The sequence below is a fragment of the Lepus europaeus genome, chromosome 4, assembly GCF_033115175.1.
Source record: "Lepus europaeus isolate LE1 chromosome 4, mLepTim1.pri, whole genome shotgun sequence".
In the NCBI taxonomy this organism is placed as follows: domain Eukaryota; kingdom Metazoa; phylum Chordata; class Mammalia; order Lagomorpha; family Leporidae; genus Lepus; species Lepus europaeus.
In genome coordinates, this window is record NC_084830.1 from 44,879,259 (window position 1) to 44,903,300 (window position 24,042).

The 24,042-nt window shown below is 47.2% G+C and overlaps 1 protein-coding gene across 3 annotated transcripts in view; it reads right to left on the minus strand.

Annotated features, from left to right (window-relative positions):
* MATN2 (matrilin 2) overlaps positions 1–24,042 on the minus strand; it is a 155,433-nt gene that overhangs the window by 81,613 nt on the left and 49,778 nt on the right. For all 3 annotated transcript variants that reach the window (XM_062188190.1, XM_062188189.1, XM_062188188.1), the window contains exons 3-4: positions 18,993–19,562; positions 6,097–6,219 (exon numbers count right to left, since the gene is read on the minus strand). In XM_062188190.1, coding sequence (XP_062044174.1) covers positions 6,097–6,219; positions 18,993–19,562 — 693 coding nt within the window. The remainder of the gene's footprint in view (positions 1–6,096; positions 6,220–18,992; positions 19,563–24,042) is intronic.

Here is a 24,042-nt window from a genome sequence, read left to right on the forward strand (position 1 = left end):
GCCAGGCTGAAGCCAGGAGCCAGGAGCTTCTTCCAGGTCTCCCATATGGGTGGCAGAGCCCAAACACGTGGGCCATCTTCCACCGCTTTCACCAGGCTCTTTGCAGGGAGCTGGATCAGAAGCGGAGCAGCTGGGACACAAACCAGCACCCACATGGGATGCCGGCACTGCAGGCAGCTGCTTTACCCACTAGGCCCCAACACAGGCCCTGGACTCCTTGCCTTTCCATACTTTGGAATAACTTGAGAACTGGCACTAATATACACTGGTTACACTTGACAGTGAAGCTATCTGGTCCTGGGCTTTTCTTTGTTGAAGGACATTTTATTACTGATTCAATCTCATTTGTTATTGATCTGTTCTGGTGTTCTGTGTCTTCACAGTTCAATTTTGATAGGTTATGGGTCTTCAGTAATTTACCCATTTCTTCCAGGTTTTCCAAACTGTTGATGTTTAGTTGTTCATAATAGTCTCTTTGTATCTCTGTGGTCTCAGTTGTTAACATCCCACTTTTCATATCTCATTTTGTGTCTTCTTTATTCTTGATTAGCTAAAGGCTCATCAGTTTTGTTTATATTTTCAGAAAACCACTCATCAGTTTCACTGACCTTTTATACTTATTTTTTAGTCTCTATTTCATTGATTTCTGCTATGATCTTTGTTACTTTTTTCTTTCTATTCATTTTGGTTCTGGTTTGCTCTTGCTTATCTAGTTCTTTCAGTTGCACCAGCAGATTGTTTATTCAAAATATTTGTATTTTTTAATGTAGGCCCTCATTATAAACTTTCCTTTTTGGACTGCTTTTGCTGTATCCCATAGGTTTTTAGTTATGTTGTACTGTCATTTTTATTTGTTTCAAGAATTTTTTTTAAAATTCCACTTTGTGCCAGCGCTGCGGCTCACTAGGCTAATCCTCCGCCTGCGGCTCCGGCACCCCGGATTCTAGTCCCGGTCAGGGCGCCGGATTCTGTCCCGGTTGCCCCTCTTCCAGTCCAGCTCTCTGCTGTGGTCCGGGAGTGCAGTGGAGGATGGCCCAAGTGCTTTGGCCCTGCACCTGCATGGGAGACCAGGAGGAAGCACCTGGCTCCTGGCTTCGGATTGGCACCGCGCCAGGCCGTAGCGGCCATTTGGGGGGTGAACCAACAGAAGGAAGACCTTTCTCTCTGTCTCTCTCTCTCTCACTGTGTAACTCTGCCTGTCAAAAAAAAAAAAAAAAAATCCACTTTGATTCCTTCATTGACCTGTTGGATGCTCAAGAGAATACTGTTTAATTCCCATGTATACATACAATTGCTAAAGTTCCTCTTGTCAATTTCTAAATTTTTATACCATTGTAGCCAGAAGAGATATGCTATAATTTCAACTCTTTTGAATTTGTTGAGGCTTGTTTTGTGGCCTAACATATGGTCTTTTCTGGAGAATGTTCCCCATGCTGATGAGAAGAATATGAATTCTGCAGCTGTTGGGGCATGTGTTCTGTAAATGTCTGGTAGGTCCATTTGGTCTATAGCATGGTTTCACTCACTCCAGTGTTTCTTTCTCTGTTTTTTATCTAGATGATCTGTCCATTGATGAAAGTGGGGTGCTGCAGTCCCCAACTATTACTGAATTAGAGGTTATAACTTCTTTCAGATCTTATAATGCTTCTTTATGTAATTGGGTACTGCAGCATTTGGTATATTATATATGTCTCTGTGTGTGTCTGTGTGTATACATTTGTTATTTCTTCTTATTATCCTTATTCTTACATCCCTTTGTCATCATACAGTGACTTTGCCTCTTTTTACAGTTTCTGAATTAAACTACTTTCTCTGATACAGGTATACCTACTCCTGCTCACTTTTACTCCCAATTACATGCTGTATCTTTTTCTACCCTTCCACTTTCAGTTCATGTGTGTCTTTACAGGAGAAGTGAGTCTCTTGAGTCTTGTGTTTTTAATTTTTTCAGACAATCTACAGCTTTTAATTGGGGAGTTTAATCCATGTGTATTCAAGATTATTCTTGATAAGAAACACTCCTGTTAAGATTATTTTTTGATTATTTATATAGTCTTTGTTCCTTTCTTCCTCTCTTGTTTTTCATATTTGTGGTTTGCTGTTTTCTGTAGTGATAGGATTTGATTCTCTTTCTGGTTTGTGTATCTGTACTTTCATGTATCTTCATTGTGTGTGTGTGTAGTGATCTTCCTTTCACTCCTAGAGCAGGACTCCCTCGGGATGTCTGTAGGGTCAGTCTTATGGTGATGAATTTCCTCCATTTTTGCTTGTCATGGGAAATTTTTATTTCTTCTTCTTTCCTGGAGGCGGAGAGGTAGCGGAGAGGATTCTTTCAGGACTTTGAACTTACCATTTCATTCTCTCCTGGTCTGTAAGGCTTCTGCCAAAATGTCTGCCATTAAGCTAATGGAGATCCCCCTTTGAGTGAATTTACACTTTTCCCTTGCTGTTTTTAGAATTCTTTCTTTATCTTGTATTTTTTGAAAGTTTGCCTGGGCCTAAGGGGGGAGGGCGACTTTTCTTTTCTCGTATCTATTAGACATCCCTTGAGCTTCCTGGATCTAGATTTCTATATCTTCCCAAAGGTTATTTCATTGACTAGGTTTCCTTTGCCCTTTACCTTCTCTTCTCCATCTGCAATACTCATATGTCAACATCTGCTCCATAAGACTCCAAGGTGCTCTTTGTTCTTTTAAACTGCTTTCACCCTTTTTAAAAATTTGGCAGAGTCATTTCAAAAGATCTGTGTTCAAGTTCAGATTTTTTTTCTTGTGCCTTATCAATTCTGCTGTTGAGGCTCTCAATTGTATTTTTTTGTATTTCAATTATTGAATTCCTTAGCTCCGAATTCTCTTTTATGATCTCTAAATCTTTGCTGAATTTCTCATTCATATCATGAATTGTCTTCTGAATTTTGGTGAACTGTCTTATTCTCTAGAATCTCAGTAATCTTCCTTTAAAATATTCTGGTGAATTCTTTGTCAGGTAATTCGTCCACTTCATTTTCTTTGGAGTATGTTGCTAGAGAGTTATTGTGTTCCTTTGAGGTGTCTTGTCACCTTGTTTTTTCATGTTTCTTGTGTCCCTACACTGGGATTTGTGCATCTGGTGGGTCAGTTACCTCTACCTATACTTTCCTGCTAGCATTTTTTCCTAAGATGTTGGCTGGATATGCTGTATTTGTTTTTGTTCCAGGTGGGTATTTTAGTATAGTATTAATGTGATATCTTCAGCTAAAATCAACTTTGATGACATCTACAGGTGTCTCAGTGGTCTAGGCTGCAGGCATTGTGGAAGTGCACTATCAGCTGGGATATAACTTCTTCAGGTAGAGTGGGCTTTCTGGCACTTCTGAATATGGCAATTTGGTTGTGGGTGTGAGGTTCCCACCAGTTTCCATGAGTTGTATGAGAATGGGGCCATCTCTATGGGCCCTGGTGGGTATAGTACAGAGTGCAGTGTCTAAGGGGAGCACAGTGCTCATCCACACCCATGTACCTAGGCGGGGCACTTGTTAGAGTTTGAAGGTTGCACAAGTTGACTTTGTGGAGCCTCTTTGGTATGACTTCAGGGAGGTCTTCCCAGCTGCTTCCTGGGGCTGAGAGTGGATGAGCGGGTCTGCTTGCTGCCTTCTGGGTAGCAGGAGGCTGAGAAGGGCCACCTTCTGTAGGCCTCTGTAGGCCATGCCTCTTGGAGTCACCACTCAGGTAATTCTAGGGCCATGCAATGGTGGGCAAGGCCTCCTGGCTAGTCCACAAGACTGGCTGTTAGAGCTGCTGGGAGCAGCTGCCTGGCTGCTTCACAGGACTCTGTGTGGGTAGGATCTTAGATGGCTCCATGCAACAAGGATCTGGGTATAGGAGGGTGCAACGTGAGCCGGACTCTTTCTCAGAGCAGTGCAGAAGTGTGGAACCCAGCAGCTCCCCACACAGGGCTTAGGGCATGCGAAGGTCACAGAGCTCTCCAGCAGTAAACGTCTCAGGTATCCACAGGGTGGGTGGAGACTCCTGAGTCCTTTTAGGTTTAGGGTTGATCTTGAGAGGCAGCAGACACTGTGTGCTTAAGTCTCTTCCATTCTTCTTTGCTTTCTCTCTCTCTTTCTCTTTTTCTTACATTTATTTATTATTTGAAAGTCAGAGTTACAGAGAGAGAAGGAGAGACACAGAGATCTTCTATCCACTGGCTCACTCCCTAAATGACCACAGCAGCCAGCGCTGAGCCAGGCCAAAGCCAGGAGCCAGGAGCTTCATCTGAGTCTCCCATGTGGCCATTTTCTGCTGTGTTCTCAGGAGCATTAGTGGGGAGCTAGACTGGAAGTAGAGCAGCCAGGTCTCGAACTGGCACCCATTTGGGATGCCAGTGTCTCGGGCAGTGGTTATATCTGCCATGCCACAGCACCAGCCCCAAGTCCCTTCTTCCTGAGGCCATCACACATCTGTGGCTCCAACGTCTCTGTCACATTCCCACAGCACTCTCATGTTCTGCCACCCCCTACTCTAGGGAAATGGCTGTTGCCTTCCCCTTGTTTTTGTCCTCTGTTGTGAATGAAAGTGCACCAGGCACCTCTAGTCAGCTATTTTAGTACCCGGAGAAATGTGCTTTTTATTTTTATTCCCTGGTGTCAGAATTCCTCAGGCTCAGCTAAGCCAACCCATGGCAAATGGACATTAGCAGATGCCCTGAACCTAAGGGATCACCAGAGTTCTTGAAGCAAGGGGTGGAACCACTTGTTGCTCCCAGGAAGGGTTGGGAGGAAGGAAATGGGCAAGACAGGGGGAGATGAGTACCCTGTAGGGTGGGCCAGAGAAGCAGCTTGGGGCAGGAGGGTGCTGGAAGAGAATGGGGTCTCAGATGTTAAGGTTGTTTGCTGAGCAGTGTGTGAGATGGCCTGTCCTGAGCTCCTCCAGTTCTTCAGTAAAGTCTACAAAACCCAAGACTGTTTAGGATTTTCATGTTGTGGAACCACCTGAAGAAACACCAAATCTACCAGTGGAAGATGACAATAATTCAGGCTGCAGCCCTGGGGTCTGAGAGGAGCCGAGAACACGAAGCCCCTGGGGTTCACAGACCCCAGAGAGCCTTGGGCTTCTACACGCCACAGAACTGGAGGCGATCAAGCAGATGTTACCTAATCTCGGGGAGTGGGAAAGCTTCCAGCCAACCACTCAACCCTGAAACAGAAAAGTGAGAAGAAAAATGGAAAATGTGGTTTGGCTCTATAAATGTGATGCTAATTACAACCATTTGTGCAAACTGCTTTCCATTAATGCTTAATTGCTTAGCATGCAGTATAACAATTATGTCTTGCATGAACTACCCATCACAGTCACTGAATTTTATTTGCCTGCACATGCCTTGGCCTTCCTCAAGCCTTTCTTTGGCAGCCTGGCTGTCCAAGGGTTAACAAAGTGGTTTCACTCGCAACTTAAGGGGGGGGGGCACAATACTCAACGTGTGGGTAATTCTGTTCTTTAAGGGACAGATAACCTTGTGCTGGCATAAATATCTGCATATTGTCTGGTCTTTGGGGCTTGGCCAAAAAAGGAGACTGTGAGTTCTAACATTTTGTGTCCCTTTGCCCTTTTTCAAGTTTGAGAGACCTATAAAGTGTGCCTCATCAAAGCAACTAGGTCCCTGCACACCTCTAAAATAGAATTTGAAATAATCATTCCCAGCCAAGGTCAATAACTCATCCTAAGTCCACGCTTTAGAGAAGAGAATAAAATACAGAAGCAATTCCTCAGGGTACACTGAACAAAGACAGTGGATGAAAAGGCTCTTCAGTAGTTGCCCCTGAAGAAGCAGTTTGGAAGCAAAGGAAGCCAGCCCACACATTCACAAGAGGCTGTTTAAGGGATGATGCCTCCACCGGTCTCTCAAACTCTTCTTGATGGCCTACTGTGTGCCCGACTCTGGCCCAGTACTATGGAGGCAGAGTGAGAAGTGCGGTCAAAACAAACAAAACTTTGAACCCTTGCTTCTCTCTTCAGGGAAATGGTAACTGGGTGCAGTGAGGGGATGGAGACGCCTAACATGAGCCCAGATACAGACACGAGAAGAGAGAGAAGCCCAGAGAGATGAGCAAAGCAATCTTACTTCTGCAAGTCGTCTGATCCGAGTTGAGGATGTACCCTTGTTTGCACCTGCAGACGTACGATCCTGGGGTGTTGATGCAGAAGTGGGCGCAGTTATGTTCCAGGACGCTGCACATGTGGACGGCTGGAAGGGAACACACAGGAAGCTACGTGAATGGCTGTGCCCACTCTAACTTCATTCCACCCCATAGACATTTACTCCGAACACACTCTGGGAAGGAGAAAGGAGAGGGCAGGGCCCAAAGAGAGGCAAGAGGGAGTCCCTGTCCTCCAGGGGGTTTACACTCTAAGGCAGACAAGACAGGTGCATATAAATGCCACCAGCATTTGTGAGGGTACTTCTAAAAGTCTGCAGAAAATGGAATTAAAACAGAAGCTTATTTAATTGCAAAAAAAAAAAAAAGGAATTTATGTGTTTTTCTTTTCTTTGTTGTTAATTAATTTATTTAAAAGTCAGAGTTTACAGAGACAGAGGAAGAGATAGATAGATAGATAGATAGATAGAGATAGCCACAATGGATGGCCAGTGCTCTGTCAGGCCGAAGCCAAGAGCTAGGAGCTTCTTCTGGGTCTCCCACGTGGGTGAAGGAACTAAAGCACCTGGACCATCTTTTGCTGCTTTCCCAGATGCATTATCAGGGAGCTGGATTGGAAGTGGAACAGCTGGGACTGGAACCAGAACCAATGCAGGATGCCCGCGCAGCAGACAGTGGCTTAACCAACTGTGCCGTAGTGCAAGTCCTGCATAGGTTTTTCACAGTATACGTTTTTCCTTGATCTATTTGAAGACATTGTATATATACGATTTCAAAACTTTCATGCATCAAAATAAATATATCTTTTAATTCTGTTTTCCATGAATTTCTGAAGTATCGTCATGTATAAGGGCCACAGAGGGCCAGGTCAAAAGGAAATGGCTTAGGCTGAATCATGTGAAATTGCTGTCAATTGTTTTTGGCCTACAGAAACAGATACTGCTGCTTTAATTTCATAATATCCTTTTATTGGGCAGGAGGATCAGAAAGTTTACTACCACCAAAAGGGGCATTAGCTACAAATGTGGACTTTTTAGTAGGCAGCAGTAGAGGAGAAGCTATCAGTTAAATGAGAATGTGTTAAAGACCCAACAGTTTCTCAGGATTATAAGCCCCAAGAGGAATGTAATTTTTCAATATGCAAAGTATACAAAAAACTGTGGAGTCAAATATGCATTCATATGTTTCATGTTTCCAGAACCTTTATGTCTTGCTTTAAAATATTTCTGCAGGAGCAGGCATTGGACTAGTTGTTAAGATACCCACAACCCATATAGGTGTACCTGGGTTCAAGTCCCAGCTCTGGCTCTCAATTCCAGTTTCCTGCTAATGTGGGCCCTGGGAGGCTGCTGTGATGATTCAAATTATTGGGTCCCTGCCACTCACAGGAGAGACCTGGACTGCATTCCTGGCTCTCAGCTTTGGCTCCAATCCAGCACGGGTTGTTGTAGGTGTGTGGGGAAGCAAACCAGCGGATGGAAGATCTCTTTTTGTCTCTGTCCCTCTGCCTCTCAAATAAGTACATTTTAAAATTTAAATATAAATAAATAAGGTGCCAGCGCTGTGGCATAATGGGTAAAGCCATCACCTAAAGTGCCAGCTTCCCATATGGGCACCGGTTCAAGACCTGGCTGCTCCACTTCCAATCCAGCTCTCTGTTGTGGCCTGGGAAAGCAGCAGAAGATGGCCCAGGCCCTTGGGCCCCTGCACCCACGTGGGAGACCCAGAGGAAGCTCCTGGATCCTGGCTTCGGATTGGTGTAGCTCCGGCCATTGCAGCCTTCTGGGGAGTGAACCAGAGGATGCGAGACTCTCTCTTTCTCTCTCTCTCTCTCTCTCTTCCTCTGCCTCTCTGTAACTCTGCCTTTCAAATAATAAATATATATTTAAATGTATATATATATATAAAACATTTCTGCATTTAATATTTGAAGAGTCTCAGCTTTCAAATACATCAATTCTTATATAAGTTTCCTTGGAGCTCATAAAAAAATCCCATTTTTTACATCTCAATTTATGACCTTACTCAATAAAATGCAACTTGAGCATATTTAAAATTAACAAGCATCAATATAAACAGGACAAGTTATGTAAGTGTTCTCATTAATAAAAACAATGTCTATGCACAGGAAATATTTTTATGAAACTAAAATAAAAGGGGCACTCAAAAGCTAAGAGCAATCCCATTAATCCAGTATGTAGGAAAACACAGCTACTGATGAAATCCATCTTAAGTACACATCTCCACATCTAAGTAAGAAATATGGGGGTAATAAAAGAACCAGAAGAGTAAAACTGTTTTATTTCATAGCAAAATAATTTAGGATGTACTGAGTTAATAATCTGTATATATTTAAGCTTCTTTTAGGCTACAAATAGCGTTAAGAAAAGTTCATAGAATAAATGCAATCATAACTTTCAATGAAGTATGAAATAAACATCTTTGTGTGTGTGTGTGTGTGTGTGTGAGACCCTGGGCAATGTTCTTAACTTCTTTTTATAAAATGGAGATAAAAATTGGCACCTACCTTATAAGCACCATGTGAAAGTTAAATTAATTAAGATGACTGAGTGCTTGGAGTAGTGTCTGGGACCTGGGCAATGCTTAATACCTCTTAACTACTTCAGAGCCAAGGAAAAGCAGCACGGCATTTTGTTTAACTTTACATATGTAGGTCTATCCTATACATCCCTATACTGATCTTCAACTTGGATTTCACTCAACCTTAACCACGGAGTCTGTCCATACAGATATAGGGACCATATTGCATGGGATCTAAGATGCACCCCAATTTCTGAGATGTTAAAATGTGAAGACATGCACAGTTGATCTTCATTATTTGCAGACTCCACATCTGAGAATTTGTCTACTATTGAAATCAGTCAATAATCATAGCACTTCCACATTCGTTCCTGGACACGCTCAGAGCAATGAAAATTTTGTCACAATGCAGATACCAGCTGCAGTCAAACAAGGCAACACTATGCCTTCTTGTTTCAGCTCTCATATTCTACACTGCAAACCAATGTCCTTTTTTTTTTTTTTTCCAGCTTTTTTTGCTTTTGACAGGCAGAGTGGACAGTGAGAGAGGAGAGAGAGAGAGAGAGAGAGACAGACAGATCTTCCTTTTGCTGTTGGTTCACCCTCCAATGGTCACTGCGGCTGGCGCGCTGCGGCCGGCGCACCGCGCTGATCCGATGGCAGGAGCCAGGTGCCTCTCCTGGTCTCCCATGGGGTGCAGGGCCCAAGCACTTGGGCCATCCTCCACTGCACTCCCTGGCCACAGCAGAGAGCTGGCCTGGAAGAGGGGCAACCGGGACAGGATCGGTGCCCCGACCGGGACTAGAACCCGGTGTGCCGGCACTGCTAGGTGGAGGATTAGCCTATTGAGCCGTGGCGCCGGTCACCAATGTCCCTTTAATGGTCTATATTGTGTCAGGTTTTTTGCATGTTAGTGCATTTGCTGGCAATTTTGCTGTTGAAATGGTCAAATGCTGTCTACTGTTCCCAAGCTCAGGAAGCTGTGAGGTGTCTTTTTGGGAAAAATATGCTAGATACGCTTCATCCAGGCGAGAGCTAGAGATGCTGGCCATGAGTTCAATGTTAACAATCAACAACACATATTAAATACGACATCTTTAAACAGGAACACATATAAAACAAGGTTACATGTTAATCAGCTCACAAGAACATCAGATGACCAGAATCTAGTCCTGTCTATCCACTGCTTCAGTTGTCACTAGTTCAGGGTTTGCCGTGACTTTACAGAACACAATTACCTTGAATAATGAGAACTTAGATTTATCAAATCCTTTTGATTGCCTTATCCACCGGCCATGTGACTATTCCTTATTTTATTTATTTTATTTTATTTTTAAAATTTTTTTTGACAGGCAGAGTGGACAGTGAGAGAGAGAGACAGAGAGAAAGGTCTTCCTTTTCTGTTGGTTCACCCTCCAATGGCCGGCGCGCTGCGGCGGGTGCACCGCGCTGATCCGAAGCCAGGAGCCAGGTGCTTCCTCCTGGTCTCCCATGGGGTGCAGGGCCCAAGCACTTGGGCCATCCTCCACTGCCTTCCCAGGCCACAGCAGAGAGCTGGCCTGGAAGAGGGGCAACCGGGACAGAATCTGGTGCCCCGACCGGGACTAGAACCCGGTGTGCCAGAACCTGGTGTGCCGGCGCCGCGAGGCAGAGGATTAGCCTATTGAGCCACGGCGCCGGCCCCTTATTTTATTTAACCATTTCCCCACAGGTCAACATTTGGGTGGTTTCCAAGGTTTTGCCTTCACAAGGCTGTGATGAACCTTTTCAGCACATCTTCTTGAAGGCCCGTGCAATTATTTCTCTAGGGCTGGGTCATACTTTAAACAGAAGTCGCCTCATTGCCTTCCAAGAGGGCTCACACCAGCAATGCATGACAGTAACAATTCTCACCTGCTCGACACTTCAGCACCCGGTCTTATCAAATGTTAAGTTTTTGACAATCTTATAAAGGGGGAAAAAAACCATTGTCCCAGTTTTAATTTGAGCCCTGGTAGTTTCTCTTCTTTTCCTGGACTGCTGGAGTCAAATTACCTGTGGGCATGGGGACATTCCTGAGGCACCTGCACAAGTCACTGTCTCCTGCACAATGGAGTCTAGGCTACCACTGGACAGCAGTCACCCACAGGTGGGGGGCTCATTTGAGAGGCCTGGTCCCTAGTGCCTTTATCTGGGATCCTGACAGAGCAAGAAGACAGGAGCTGGAACGCAGAGGAAGCATCGGGCAGTAGCCAGCCGAGTGGGCGAGAAGATGGTTTTTGGAAATGGACCACCTGAGAGGGCAGCCTTACCACCTGTTACGACTTTGTACAAATTACTTAATTTTTAAACTCCCTTTCTTCACCTGTCAAGTGAGGAAATGAAAAGAACTATGGCATAGGGGTTTGGAGTGGCACCTTGCTACTGAGGTTGATGTTGGCCATGACACATGAAAGAAACTGGAACCAGAGACAGTAAGTTTGGTGCAACAGAAAGAGTACTTGATTAGGAGCCAGACGGCTCCTCTCTATCCCTCCAAAGAAAAAGAAGGCCAGGTAACCTGTTCTTCACCTGTAGAGTAAGGGCACACATGGTCTCCAAGGTCCCTCAAGACTGATGTGAGGCCGGCGCCGTGGCTCAATTGGCTAATCCTCCACCTTGCAGCGCCAGCACACCGGGTTCTAGTCCTGGTTGAGGCGCCGGATTCTATCCCGGTTGCCCCTCTTCCAGGCCAGCTCTCTGCTATGGCCCGGGAAGGCAGTGGAGGATGGCCCAAGTGCTTGGGCCCTGCACCTGCATGGAAGACCAGGAGAAGCACTTGGCTCCTGGCTTCGGATCAGCACGATGAGCCTGCCGCAGCGGCCATTGGAGGGTGAACCAATGGCAAAAAGGAAGACCTTTCTCTCTGTCTCTCTCTCTCACTATCCACTCTGCCTGTCAAAAAAAAAATAAATAAAAATTTAAAAAAATTTAAAAAGACTGATGTGACTAGTATTTATCTGTGTAGCACCTCTTTTTTTCTAGAAACTTCTTTCTTTGCTACAAACGTGTGGTAACTTTGGTCCTTATTTCTGTGAAAAATATAATACAACCCATTCCCCCAAACCTAGTTTAAGTTGCATTTCTGATATTTGCAACCAAAAAACTCAAACATTTTTACTGTGCAGAATAAAGGTCTATCAGTGGAATTCCACTGGTAAGTGCTGAGGATCCAGGCCCTGCTCTCCTGGGTGGGCCTTCAAGTGTGGGATGATAAAGAAGACAGAGTCCTGCCTCCTCCATTGGCCTGCCAGGAGCCTTCCCATTGCCTCGCTTCTCAAGAGGCCTTTTGGGTTTAAACCCAGTCACGGCTTTGTCAAAGGTCGGGGGAGGGACAGCTAACTGGTCAGCGGAGGAAGCCACTGGCTGACTGGGGATCCTGAAAAGAACGATTACTGAGTGCACAGAGACTCTGATGTCGTCTGGCCTCTCCACAACAGCGTCTCAAAGGGGTGCAAGAGGTGTAGACTTTGCCCAGGCCGATTGAGGAAGGGAGTGTCTTAACATTATTAGTGCCTGGCTTGGGTGGGGTAGGAACAGCCAGGCTCCAGGCGAGGCTGATAAAGCCGACACTAAGAGGTGAACTACAGGCTGCCCTGCTAGGTGACAATGAATCACCACCACGCTGGGACCAGACCTGCTTCCTGGGTGGCAAGATGGTGAACTTCAGGACGTGTGGATCTGGGTCATCTTGTAGACAGCACCTCAATTCACAGGACATCTGACGGCCTCCACGTCTCTCTGGTAGTCTCAGGGGTGGCCTGGGAATTCGACCTCAGGATTTCCCTTTGCTGTGGCCACTGTGGAAGCCACTGATTCTGACTGTGGGTATAAAACCGCTGCTATGTTCAGGCTCACGGCCACACGACCGGCGAGAGCCAAAGCCAGGCTCTCACCCAGGGCTGTCTGGCTTCAGATCCTGATCTCTTCAGAATCGTAGGATTAAAGCTCCTGCCTTGATCTCACCTGCAGCCTGCCTGGCTCCTCCGGTCGGCAGACCCAGCATCGCTTTTGAGTTCTGTTTACAGAAATGCCAGACTCACCAGTCATCTTTGCTACGTACAGTGATCTTGGACAAATTATTTCATCTCCTGGGTCTCACTTTCCTCTTTGTAGAATAAGAGCCTCTTCTTCACAGGTTTGTTACATAACTAAATGAGGAAACAAATAGCCCAAAAACAGCTCCTGGACAGACCCAGGCATTCTCTGGCCCAAACTCCCCCCGTTCCAGAAGACTCTCTGAGGTATCTAAAGTGGGCATCTCACAAAGCAAACATCCCATTGCTCCACCGGCTTGGAACTCTCAGGCCTGCCACATGGAGGCTAAGAGCTTAGGCTCAGAATCTCTAACTCTGCTGCCTGCACTTGCTTATCCTTCCTAAGTCTCCATTTCCATTTCCAGTGTTAGGTAGGAAGCTAGAAATTAGCCTGTGTGTGAGAGAGGGGCCTAAGGGCACACCTTGGAAGCAGCCCAGGATTTTACACTACAAAGTCCTACCTGGACCCCAATAACTTCACAGGTAGTCTCAGCCTTCCTTCCAAGGATAGCCCCCATCCACAATCCTCTCTACTCAGCACCAAATGGGTTACCTAGCCAGATAACATTAGGCGATAAAACCTCACAGCCTTCCCCCAAGGCAGACACCCTAGGGGAAGCTCCTCTGTTGCGCCTTGTGGGCTCCCCAGTCTGACAGCACCGAGCAGTGAAACCTTGGGAGGAATGTTACCTAATTCACACTCAGCACATTCTTTGTCCTGGAGGAGGAGGAGGAGGGGAAGGAGAACTGGACCCCTTTCCCTTATAAGCCCCAGACTGACTACAGACTGCACACTCAGCTCTCAGCTCTCTCCTGAGCCGCCCACCTGGCCTGCCAGGTGCATTCTCTCCTCTAAACCAGGTAACCTTGCTTTCCCCAGTCTGGATGATGCATTCTTTCAGATTCTGTCTGGAAAGGGGCCCAGATGTCCTACCCCATTAAAACTTGCTACTTTGCTACCCACTCCTCTCTGTCTCACATCTGAATTTTTTTTCTTTTTTTAAAGATTTATTTATTTATTTGAGAGGCAGAGTTACAGACAGAGAGAGGGAGAGACAGAGAGATCTTCCCTCCTATGGTTCACTCTCCACATGGCTGCAATCACCAGAGCCAGACCAATCCGAACCCAGGAGCCAGGAGCTTCTTGCAGGTCTCCCACATGGGTGCAGGGGCCCAGGCACTTGGGCCATCTTCTACTGATTTCCCAGGCCATAGCAGAGAGCTAGATAAGAAAAGGAGCAGCTGGGACACTGAACTGGCACCGATATGGGACGCCAGCACTGCAGGCAAAGGTTTAACCTACTGCACCACAGCACCAGCCCCCTTATTCTTTCTTGTTCAAAGACAAGAACTAATTAAGTATTAACTAGATCAATGTATGGAAAGTACCCAGCACAGGACAAGATGAGCTCTCATTATCATCAGGGGGTAGCTCAACCGAGGCCTAAGGTGCACATGAGACCCCCCAAACCCTCGGAGTTGAAGCCAGCACTGTGGTGCAGCAGGTTAAGCCGTCACTTGCTGCACTGGCATCTGATATCTGAGCATCAGTTCAAGTCCTGGCTGTCTTGATTTCTAATCCAGCTCCCAGCAAATGCACCTGGGGAGGCAGCAGAAAACTGCCCAAGTACTTGGGTCCCTGTTAGCCACGTGGGAATTCCTGGCTCCTGGCTTTGGCTTGGCCCAGACTTGGCTGTTGCAGTCATTTGGGAAGTGAACAGACAATGCAAGATCTCTCTCAATCTCTCTCTCTCTCTCTGTGTGTGTGTGTGTATGTGTGTGTGTGTTTGTCTCCTGCTCTCTCTCTCTTTCTCTGTCTTCCAAATTAATTAATTAAAAACACACCTCAGAACTGCCACTTGCAACTTGGAAGATGCTCATCACTGTTGTCTGGTCATCGGTGTACTGATCAAAACTGAGCCCCTTTGCCAAGCCTGTTGGTTCAGCGTATTTGTGATCACACATGACATGGTGCACAATGAATAGGGCTCTTCAGTTTATAGCACCTGCTCACACCTCCCCTCTCTGTTTATAAAATCCCCATTTTACAGATGAGTCAACTGAAGGCGTGGGAGCAAATGGATTCACTCTGCATTTTACAGTTGGGGTCCGCTCCTCCTCACCCTGCAAAGGCTTCCTCCCAGAGTTGTACCCACCTCAGTGAATGCCAGCTGCAAAGCCTGGTTTGCCTGGCAAGGCTGGAGCATGGAGATTACCATCAGAAAATGGTTCACATTAAAAAAGAATTTATAATTCCCGACATGCCGAGGAGTGGAATGAGCCCTTCGGTCTCCTGCCTGTTTGTTCTTGCATGATTCGCTGAGCGAGGGCGCTAACCTGTAAAAAGGGAGAGGCAGGGTGGTGTTGCCTCCCCAGCTTTCCATGAGGCTCAAATGCAGTCCTAAGGGAAAGTGTCTAGTAAGTGTTCATTATTGCAGTCTTCACTGCGCAGCAGATAAAGAGGCCCTGGGGCCTCCTCAACCTTTCAAGAGAGTGGATGAGTCTGCTCCGCAGAGCCCAGAGGAGCAGCAGAGAGAGTGGCTGCGCCCCACACAGCGATGGCACACTCCAGGGGCTCCACTTCTCAGCCACATGAACAACCGGGAAAACACCACGTTTTCTGGTTTTCTTTTCTTTTTAAAGATTTCTTATTTGAAAGATAGAGTTACAGAGGGAGGGAGGGAGGGAGAGAGAGAGAGAGAGAGAGAGACTTCCATCCATTGGCTCGCTCCCCAGATGGTTGCAGCCTTGCTGGGCCAGGCTGAGGCCAGGAGCCTGGAGCAGGGGCCCAAGCACTTGGGCCATCTTCTACTGTCTTCCCAGGCACATCAGCAGGGAGCTGGATTGGAAGTGGAGCAGCTGGGGCTTGAACTGGCACCTATACTGGGATGTCAGCGCTACAGATGGCAGCTTAAGCAGCACACCCCCCTCCAAGTTTTCTTAGAACTTCCATATTACAGCAAAGATGACGGGGCTGGGGGGTTGGGGCATCCTGATGGAACAAGGACATAAGTCTCAGCCATTACAGCTCCTTGCCTGAAAGCAAATAAAATTCCCTTTTACCCCTTACTCCTGCCTTCTTTCAAGAGACCCGAGTAGCCTCTATTGTTCCCCACCCCACCCCCTGCATTCTTTTCCAGGTTTGAAAGCCCATGAGAAATCTGAAAAACCTGTATGGAGAAATTCATCTCCAACTACTGCCCCCTTCCTCCTCTGGACCCTTAGCCCACCCTAAGATATGTAAGACCCAGCCTCTCTGGAAATGTATTTTTCTTGAATAAATTCATTCTGGCTGCAAGTTCATATGCTGTCTTCTCTCTGTTCTCTGCCCCTTTTCCCTACACATCCAAACTTCCTGTTACTTCTGCAGCCTTGCTGGGGCAGGGGTGTGGTGTAGCAGCTGAGACGCTGCACGGGACATCCACGCCCCATATCAGAGTACCTGGGTTTGAGTCCCAGCTCCTCCTAATTCCAGCTTCCTGCTAATGCAGTCTGGGAGGCAGTGGCCATGGCTCAAGTGGTTGGATCCCTGCTGCCCATGTGGGACACCCGGATTGAGTTCTAGCCCTGGCTTTGCAAGCATTTGGAGAGTGAACCAGCAGATGGACTCTCTCTCTATCTCTCTGCCTCTCACATAAGTTAAATAAATAAATAAATACTTGATTGTACTGCCTTGCCATTAAGCACATGGAGAAGGTTCTTTCATGGACAGGTTCACATTCACCCATAAGGAGGTCAGTCTTGCTGTGTAGCTCCTCTCCCTAATCAGATTATCTTTCCATTTGCTGATAAATCCACAGTGCTTATAAAAGAACTCCACCATTAACATTTTCCAAAACTGTTACAGAACCAATTTCTTTTTTTAATATTTCCAGGAAAGGGGGAACGTAAATTCTGCAGAAGTCATTTAAAGTCATAAACCTTAAAAATGTTTGCAGCGTGTTCTACTGATTGAAGTTTTCCAGTTGTCTTGGGCCCTGCACACCACAATAACACAGGCTCTCTGTGGCGCCAGGAAAAGGTGCTTCTGAACATTTTCCAAGTGACACTGAAAAGAAAAAGGTTATTTCTGCTTCATGGTATTGATTTTTAAAATAAAACTTTGGATTCTGGAGCCAAAAAAGAAGTCCGCTTTTAAAAATTTTTTTATTTGAAAATCAAAAAGAGACACACAAGGATCTTCTATTTACCCAAATGCCCACAACAGCCAGAGCTGGGCCAGGCTGAAGCCAGAAGCCAGAACCTCCATCCAGGTCTCCCATGTGGGTGGCAGGGGCCCAACTACTTGAGGCATCACCTGCTGACTCTAGGCTGCACATAGACAGGAAGCTGAAATTGAAAGCAGAGCTGGGACTTGAACCCAGGGACTCCAACATAGCATGCAGGTGTTCTGAGCGGCAGCTTAGCCACTGTGACAAATACCTGCCCCGGAGTCTGTCTTTTGAGGTTCATTCTTGGCAAGAGGATTTGTTTTTTAAAGATCCACCAAAGTACATCCTCCTTCTTGCCCTGTGAGGCCTACCCCATGGGGCTGGAGGCTTTGTCACATTCTGAGATCATTCTCTGAAACTTCTGCGGGGCCATTTCCTCTTCCTGGGTGCTGGTGAGGAGTTTGGCTCTTAAGCTCATTCACTCACACTCTAGAAAAGGATCAGGCATTAACCATAGAAATCTCCTTTATTTCTCCAGCAGGGAAGCATGGTAGTTTGAGGGGACATGAGCCTCTGGAGTGGACAAAGCTGGACCGGACACCGTTTACCAGGTCAGGTTGCAATTTTCCAGGTTCCAGGGATGACGGGGGAACCTGGGCTGGCACTCTGGGCCCCTGCCCTCCTGGAGGAAGGCACGAGAAGGCAGCTGCAGGAACTGGAAGCCAGGGAGGGAGCAAACTGACTTGCTGAGAAAAGTGGAGGCAGGAGCTAGGCTTGGAGGTCACTGGGGAGAGTATGGGAAGGAAGGGAGGGATGCGCCTTGTGGAAAACAGGGTTCAAAATCCAGAGAGGAGGGTCCGGCATTGTGGCGCAGTGGGTTAAGCCACCTCCTGCAATGCCAGCATCCTATACAGGCACCGGTTCAAGTTTCAGCTGCTCCACTTCTGATCCAGCTCTCTGCTATGGCCTGGGAAAACAGCAGAGGATGGTCCAAGTGCTTGGGCCCTTGCACTCATGTGGGAGACCTTGATGAATCTCCTGGCTTCAGCCGGGCCCATCCCTGGCCATTGCAGCCACTTGGGGAGTGAACCAGTGAATGAAAGATCTCTCTCTCTCTCTCTCTCTCTCTCTCTCTCTATATATATATATATGTATATATATATATATATATATATATATAGGTGTATATATATATATATCCCCTCTCTCTGTAACTCTGCCTTTCAAATAAATAAAATTAAAACTATCAATTCTAATGCCTAGTTATCAAATATCTTTCCAATGAAGATTAGATAATTCAGAATTTAAAAAAACAAAAAGAAATTCAGAGAGGAAAGAATGCTCTTGCAGAGCATATAGGCCAAGGACTTGAACACGCGTGGGTGGTGAGTTGCACCAGGCGTAAGTGGTGAGCTGCACCTGCTACCCTAAAAGGGAGGGTGACAGCTACACCTTGGGCCCCTACATGCACTGACATGCTGGACCTCTTTTTTTTTCTTATATATAGACCACTTTATGAATTTGTTCTCATCCTTGCACAGAGGCCAGGCTAACCTCAGTATCACTCCAATCTTAGTATCTGTACTGCCAAAGTGTGCAACGGGCCTCTTTGTTGGTTGAGGAGCATCAACTGCTAACATCACCAAGGGCAAAGATGTGTGGTATTCTGCATCATCCAGGGAGAAGTTATGTTGTGCTTTCTGTCCTCCCATTCTGCTCCCTCCTTTCACTCAGGAAATTCAGGACAGCTCAATGTGCTGGAGAAAAAGCCTGTCTTCCCTTGCCCATCCTGCTCTTCGGGTTCAAATGTCACCTCCCCAGGGAAGGCTCCCCGAACACCTAGGTCTAGGTTAGGCGCTGGTTATATGCTCCATCACACTCTGGATGCTTCCCCCACCATGTCACTTATTTGTTTGTCTAATAACATGCTTAATTATCTGTCTCCCTGGCCTAAACGTAGGCCTCCCCAAGAGAATGTTACTTGTCTGTCTTGGTCTTTGCTGAACAGTCACTGCCGCTACAGCACCGGGGACAGCAGAGCCCAGAGCAAACACTTGAAGGTGAATGAATGAATCCCACAGATTCCCCTAGAAGCCCCAGAGGAGCAGGACTTACTGCACAACTTGTTCTGGAACACGGACGTCAGCGACTCGATCTGGCTGAAGTTGGCCACCAGGAAGACGTGGTCCTCGTGGGGCTCACTCCCAATGGCCTTCAGCGTGTTGAGGTCCACCTGGCCCACACCGATGGCAAATATCAGGATGCCCGTGTCCCGTGCCTTGGCAGCCACTTCCGCCACCGAGTCCTGTGGCCTTCCATCTGTCACAATCATTATGACGCGGGGCACATTCTCCCGCAGGGGCCGGGCCCCTTCAGCTTCCGAGAACGCAATGTTCAGAGCGTACTGGATGGCCAGCCCTGTCATGGTACCCGTGGACAGATGCCTCATCCTCTTGACGGCTCGCTCGACCTCAGACTTCCTCTTGAAGGTCTTGAGGGAGAACTCATTCTTGACTGTGCTGCCGTACTGGAGCAGGCCGACCCGCGTGACGTCGGGTCCGATGTCCAAGAACTGCAAGATGTCTACAATGAACTCCTTGACCTTTGCATAATCGTGGGTGTTGACGCTGCGGGAGCTGTCGATGATGAAGACCAGGTCTGCTCGCTTATTCCCACAGGAGCCCTCTGGGGAAACAGAAGAGGTCAAACATGTTAGAAGCGAGTCAGGGGCCCTGTGCAGACTGGCTGTTACTGGAAGTCCTGGAGCTGATGAGCACCTTTCAAACCTCCAGTCTTCATCCATTGTCATCTCCCCTCAGGAATGTTTTATGGGGATACACACTCATGGCTATTGGCTACAAATGGATAGGATTTCTTTTTGCAAAATAAATGAACATATTTGTCTCTAGAAAGTCACCAACGCAATTTTTAGGTGGGAAAACACCCAATCAGGGTCAAAATTATTTTGTTATTTAGCACATGTCATACAAGCTTGGCAAAGAATACACCAGAAGCTTAAGACAAGGTTCAACGTCAAAAAGCTTACAGAGCCTTTAAGGAGAGACTGCAAAGGAAGAATGCAAAAATAATTAGCAAGGCCAGCGTTGTGGCACAGTGGGTTAAGTCTATGTGATGCTGGCATCCCGTATTGGAGCACCAGTCTGAGTTTCGGCTGCTCTGTTTCCCATCCAGTTCCCTGTTAATGTGTCTAGGAAAGCAGAAGAAGATGACCCAAGTACTTGGGCCCCTGCTACCCATGTGGGAGACCCGAATGGAGTTCTGGCCTCCTGACTTTTGCCTGGCTCAGCCCTGGTCATTGTAGCCATTTGGGGAGTGAACAAGTAGATGGAAGATCTCTCTGTTTCTCTCTCTCTTTCTCTCTCTCTCTCTCTCTCTCTCTCTCTCTCTCACTGGCTCTCCTTCTACCTCTCTCTTTTACTCTGCCTTTCAAACAGATAGTATGAAACTGTGTGGTTCTGACAGTTAAGAGAACAGGGCTACTGATGTGCTGGGGTCAAGGAGACGGGCCATGAGCTGCCCTGGGGATGCAGTGTTTGGATTGGAGAGAAGGTTCTCATGGAGAGGGACCCATGAACAAAAGCCCAAGGTGAGTAAATGTGTTGAACAACCGAATATGTGACAAGACCCTGGAAAAGGGAACACTAGGAGCTGCAGGCAGGAATTTATTGGGAGGATAGCCTGAAGTCACCCATGAAAGACCTTTAAATTCAGACTGAGAGACTTGTACAGGATGCCACCCGTGACCAGGCACCTTAGCATCATATTATGTGACCTGTCTCTCCCATGGGCAAGTTAGGTAACACAAGTCAATTTAGTCTGGTAGGGGGTTGCCAGGCGGATGATCCACAAGGTTGTTGAATTAATCTGGATGGGAGATGGACTAAGATTTCAAGCAGAGAGGCAACAGTGGAAAAGGAGAAAAAGGGACCCGACCAAGACACATTCCCACCAAGGACGATTAAACTGGGAAAAAAGGCACGTGTGAAATCTCCCTCTTACCACCATGACAACTATCCTTATGACTCAAACGCCAAGCAAGAGGCTGTGAGAGGCTTCAGTCCACAGATGAGCTCACTGCTTCCATGTATCTGGGATGTGGAAGATACTGGATGAGATGAGGGGGCCCCCTGCCCCAGTGGGTGGAAGCTGGGCCCTCCTGCTGGGATTTCCCAGATACACTGAGCTATTGCCTTTGGCAGGGGTGAGTCCCTCCTCCCCCTCCTGCTCATCCCCCTTCCCGGACTTTGCAGCTAAATCAGGATTTGAAAGGGATTAGAAAAGGGATCCCAAATGCTTGCCCTAAATCGCAGTCACCACAGCTGCAAGAATGGAAGAGAGAGCCAAAAACGGAACAGTGAAGCCAGTCATAAAGATGAGAAGTGGGAAAGGCACATGAGGTCAGCCTCTCCTGGCCGGCTGGCCAGGCCGCGATTCCTCCTCGAGGGCCTGCACACACACACCCCATCATGGCAGCCTCGCCAGTCTAACGACTGTAGGGCAGGAGGCAGCCCCAAACGCCAGTAGCCTGGCAGGAAAGCTTCTTTCCCCTGCCGTCATGTAGAACATTGGGGGCTGGGTGGATTTTAAGATGAGCTTTCTCAACCTGAGGCCCCAGAAACTGCCTTGGAAGACCCAGTGATACGATCACTAGAAAACCTGACCTTTGTAGAAGGTTTTGAAATCTCTTTTTTCCAGAGCACTTTCATTACAATGGTCTCATTTGATTTTCTGGACAGATGAACATATGAAGGCAACGAGAGTTTGAAAATCTTTCACGATTTGGAAAAAGAAAAAAAAATGTAGAGAGATGATGCTATTTCTCACCTTTTTGTGTGTTGTGAGAATTTTAGGAAATGATTCGGGTAAACAGCCAACATGCCTGCCCCTCCCCCTCCCCAGCTCTCCTTTCTCAGCTGTCACCTGTGCCTGGCAGAAGCAAGGCTACAGGCATCACTGTGAAATAAGTGCTACATACACCTGCCCAACAAGGGAAGTGGAACTAAAATCCACCCAAACCCTGACCCCCAGAGGCTGAGTCCACTCAGAAGCATCTAGAAGATTGCATCGCAAGTGTTCATGAAGGTACCCATAGTCTAGCACAGGCCCTGGACTAGAGCAGTGAACAACAGATCTACAGGTGTCCAGAAAGACAAGGGCCAGACACTCCCAGGACCCAGGCTGCCCACTCCCACCCTCATCCCCATAGGAGCTGCACCTGCCCTGCCCTTCTTGTCTGAGCTTACTGCAGTGAGAACACAGCTCAGTGACTTCCACCTACTGAGGGGAGCAGGGCTCAGGTTTAGACCCTGCCATGGGGGAGCACGTTAACTAGAGGCCCCTGTGAAGGGGAGGAGGTACACACTGGCCCTCAAGAATTCTGCTCCTCAGAAGATCTTTGGAAGCAGGGGTTCTCCTTGGACTGAGATTTTTATCTTGGGTCATCATCACGGTGTGACTAAACATTCACAAAGCATCATACTCAATTGAGGGGAAGCCTCAAAGTGCCATGCAGAATTGTGTGTTAAACTGGATTCATTCCCATCAAAACAAACGGGTAGCTTCCATAATGCCTGGATGTTCACCAAAATACCACAAAGGTTCAGAATGTTTTTGGAGGTTCCAAATGAACTGTGGTTCTGCGTTGAAACCAACAAGTCCTGGCGGCCCAAGTGACCAAGTCTCTTCAAGATGTTTCCTTGGGTCCCTGGAGGTCTCAGAGCCACAGTGTCACAGCTACTCCCTGGAAGGGCTGGTTCCGTGTTCTCAAACCTCACCATGCATCCTAGCTCTGTGGAGGATGTACTAAAAACAGATCAGTTGGCCATACCTCCAGAGCTTCTGATTCAATCAATAGGTCTGGGGTGGTGCCTGAAAACCTGCATTTCTAACAAGTTCCCAGGCAGCATCAATGTTGCTGTCTGAGGACCATTCTCTGAGAATGTCTGGTCTAGCAGATATAGAAATCTCTGGATAAAAGACATTCTGAGAATTCTTGACCTCATCATCTCATTGCAAAGTCCCCAACTCTTGGGAAACTCATGGCATTTGTCTTTGCAGCCATGCGGTTAGAACACAGTTATTCCTGAGCCAACCTTTGTGGAATTAAATGGAATTGTGGGTGGTGAAAATGGCTTCCGGATGAAGGGACTGAGCAATCCAGGAGAGGATGAGAACCTTTAAGTGAAGATGTTCTAGAGCAGGTATGGACCCTGCTAACAGAGTCCTGGATTCCAGAGCCCCCATCTTTGCCACCATGAGAGAGCATAAACACTTGGAATCATGGGATCCTGGGTTAATAAAATCTTAGTCACTCACTTTACAGAAGGGGAAAGTGAGGCTCAAAAAGATGACTCTGCTTCTGCCAGGCCTCAGGGATCCCTACAGGCAGATCTGGGACTTTCCCAGCATCCCGCTGTGGGTGCCCTCAGGAAATCCTCACTAGAGCTGGACTTACAGCAGGAATTTTGCAAATACTTGGGTGCACCCTGAAATCTCTGCTCCGCCAAGCCTCACAGCTCTCCACACGGGGACTGCTGAGAGATGTCCCCAGAAAACAGACTCCCCTCTGTGCATTTCTTTCCCGCTGTTACCACCGCCTCTGATCAGGGGCATCTCTGCCTCCTTGGCCTGGGAGAAAAACACACAACCACCTTCCTTTGGGTCCCTTCCTTTGCCCCACTGCAGTAGCAGTCGGAAGAGAGTTTACGGGCACGCAATAAAATGTCATTCTTCTAACTGTAAAGTGATGGTCTGGACTCCATCAGTAGTATTTCCAGCACTGTCAGCGGAACTCCAACGTGGGCATTGGGCCAATGGCTAGCTCTCACCTTTGCAGAGAAAGGGAGTCTGCGCCAGCATGACCCTAAGCACCACTTCTACCTCAGTGGGACGGCACTGTGTGGCTGCAGCGCTCTTTCCTGCTCTCGGGGTTCCAGCCTTGTCACGCGAGCCTCTCCTGCTCCAGCTACATTCAGCCATGCCCACGGACTAACAGCGTTTGGGGAAAGCAGCGATGTGAATCTCTATGACTGAAATCCTAAGGGACCAACCACAGAGTCCCATGATCTTAGTGCAAGTTCAGCCTCTGCCACTCTGTTCAGCCTTTTTGCTCCTCGGTCTCTTCCCCTGTAAAATGGGAACAATG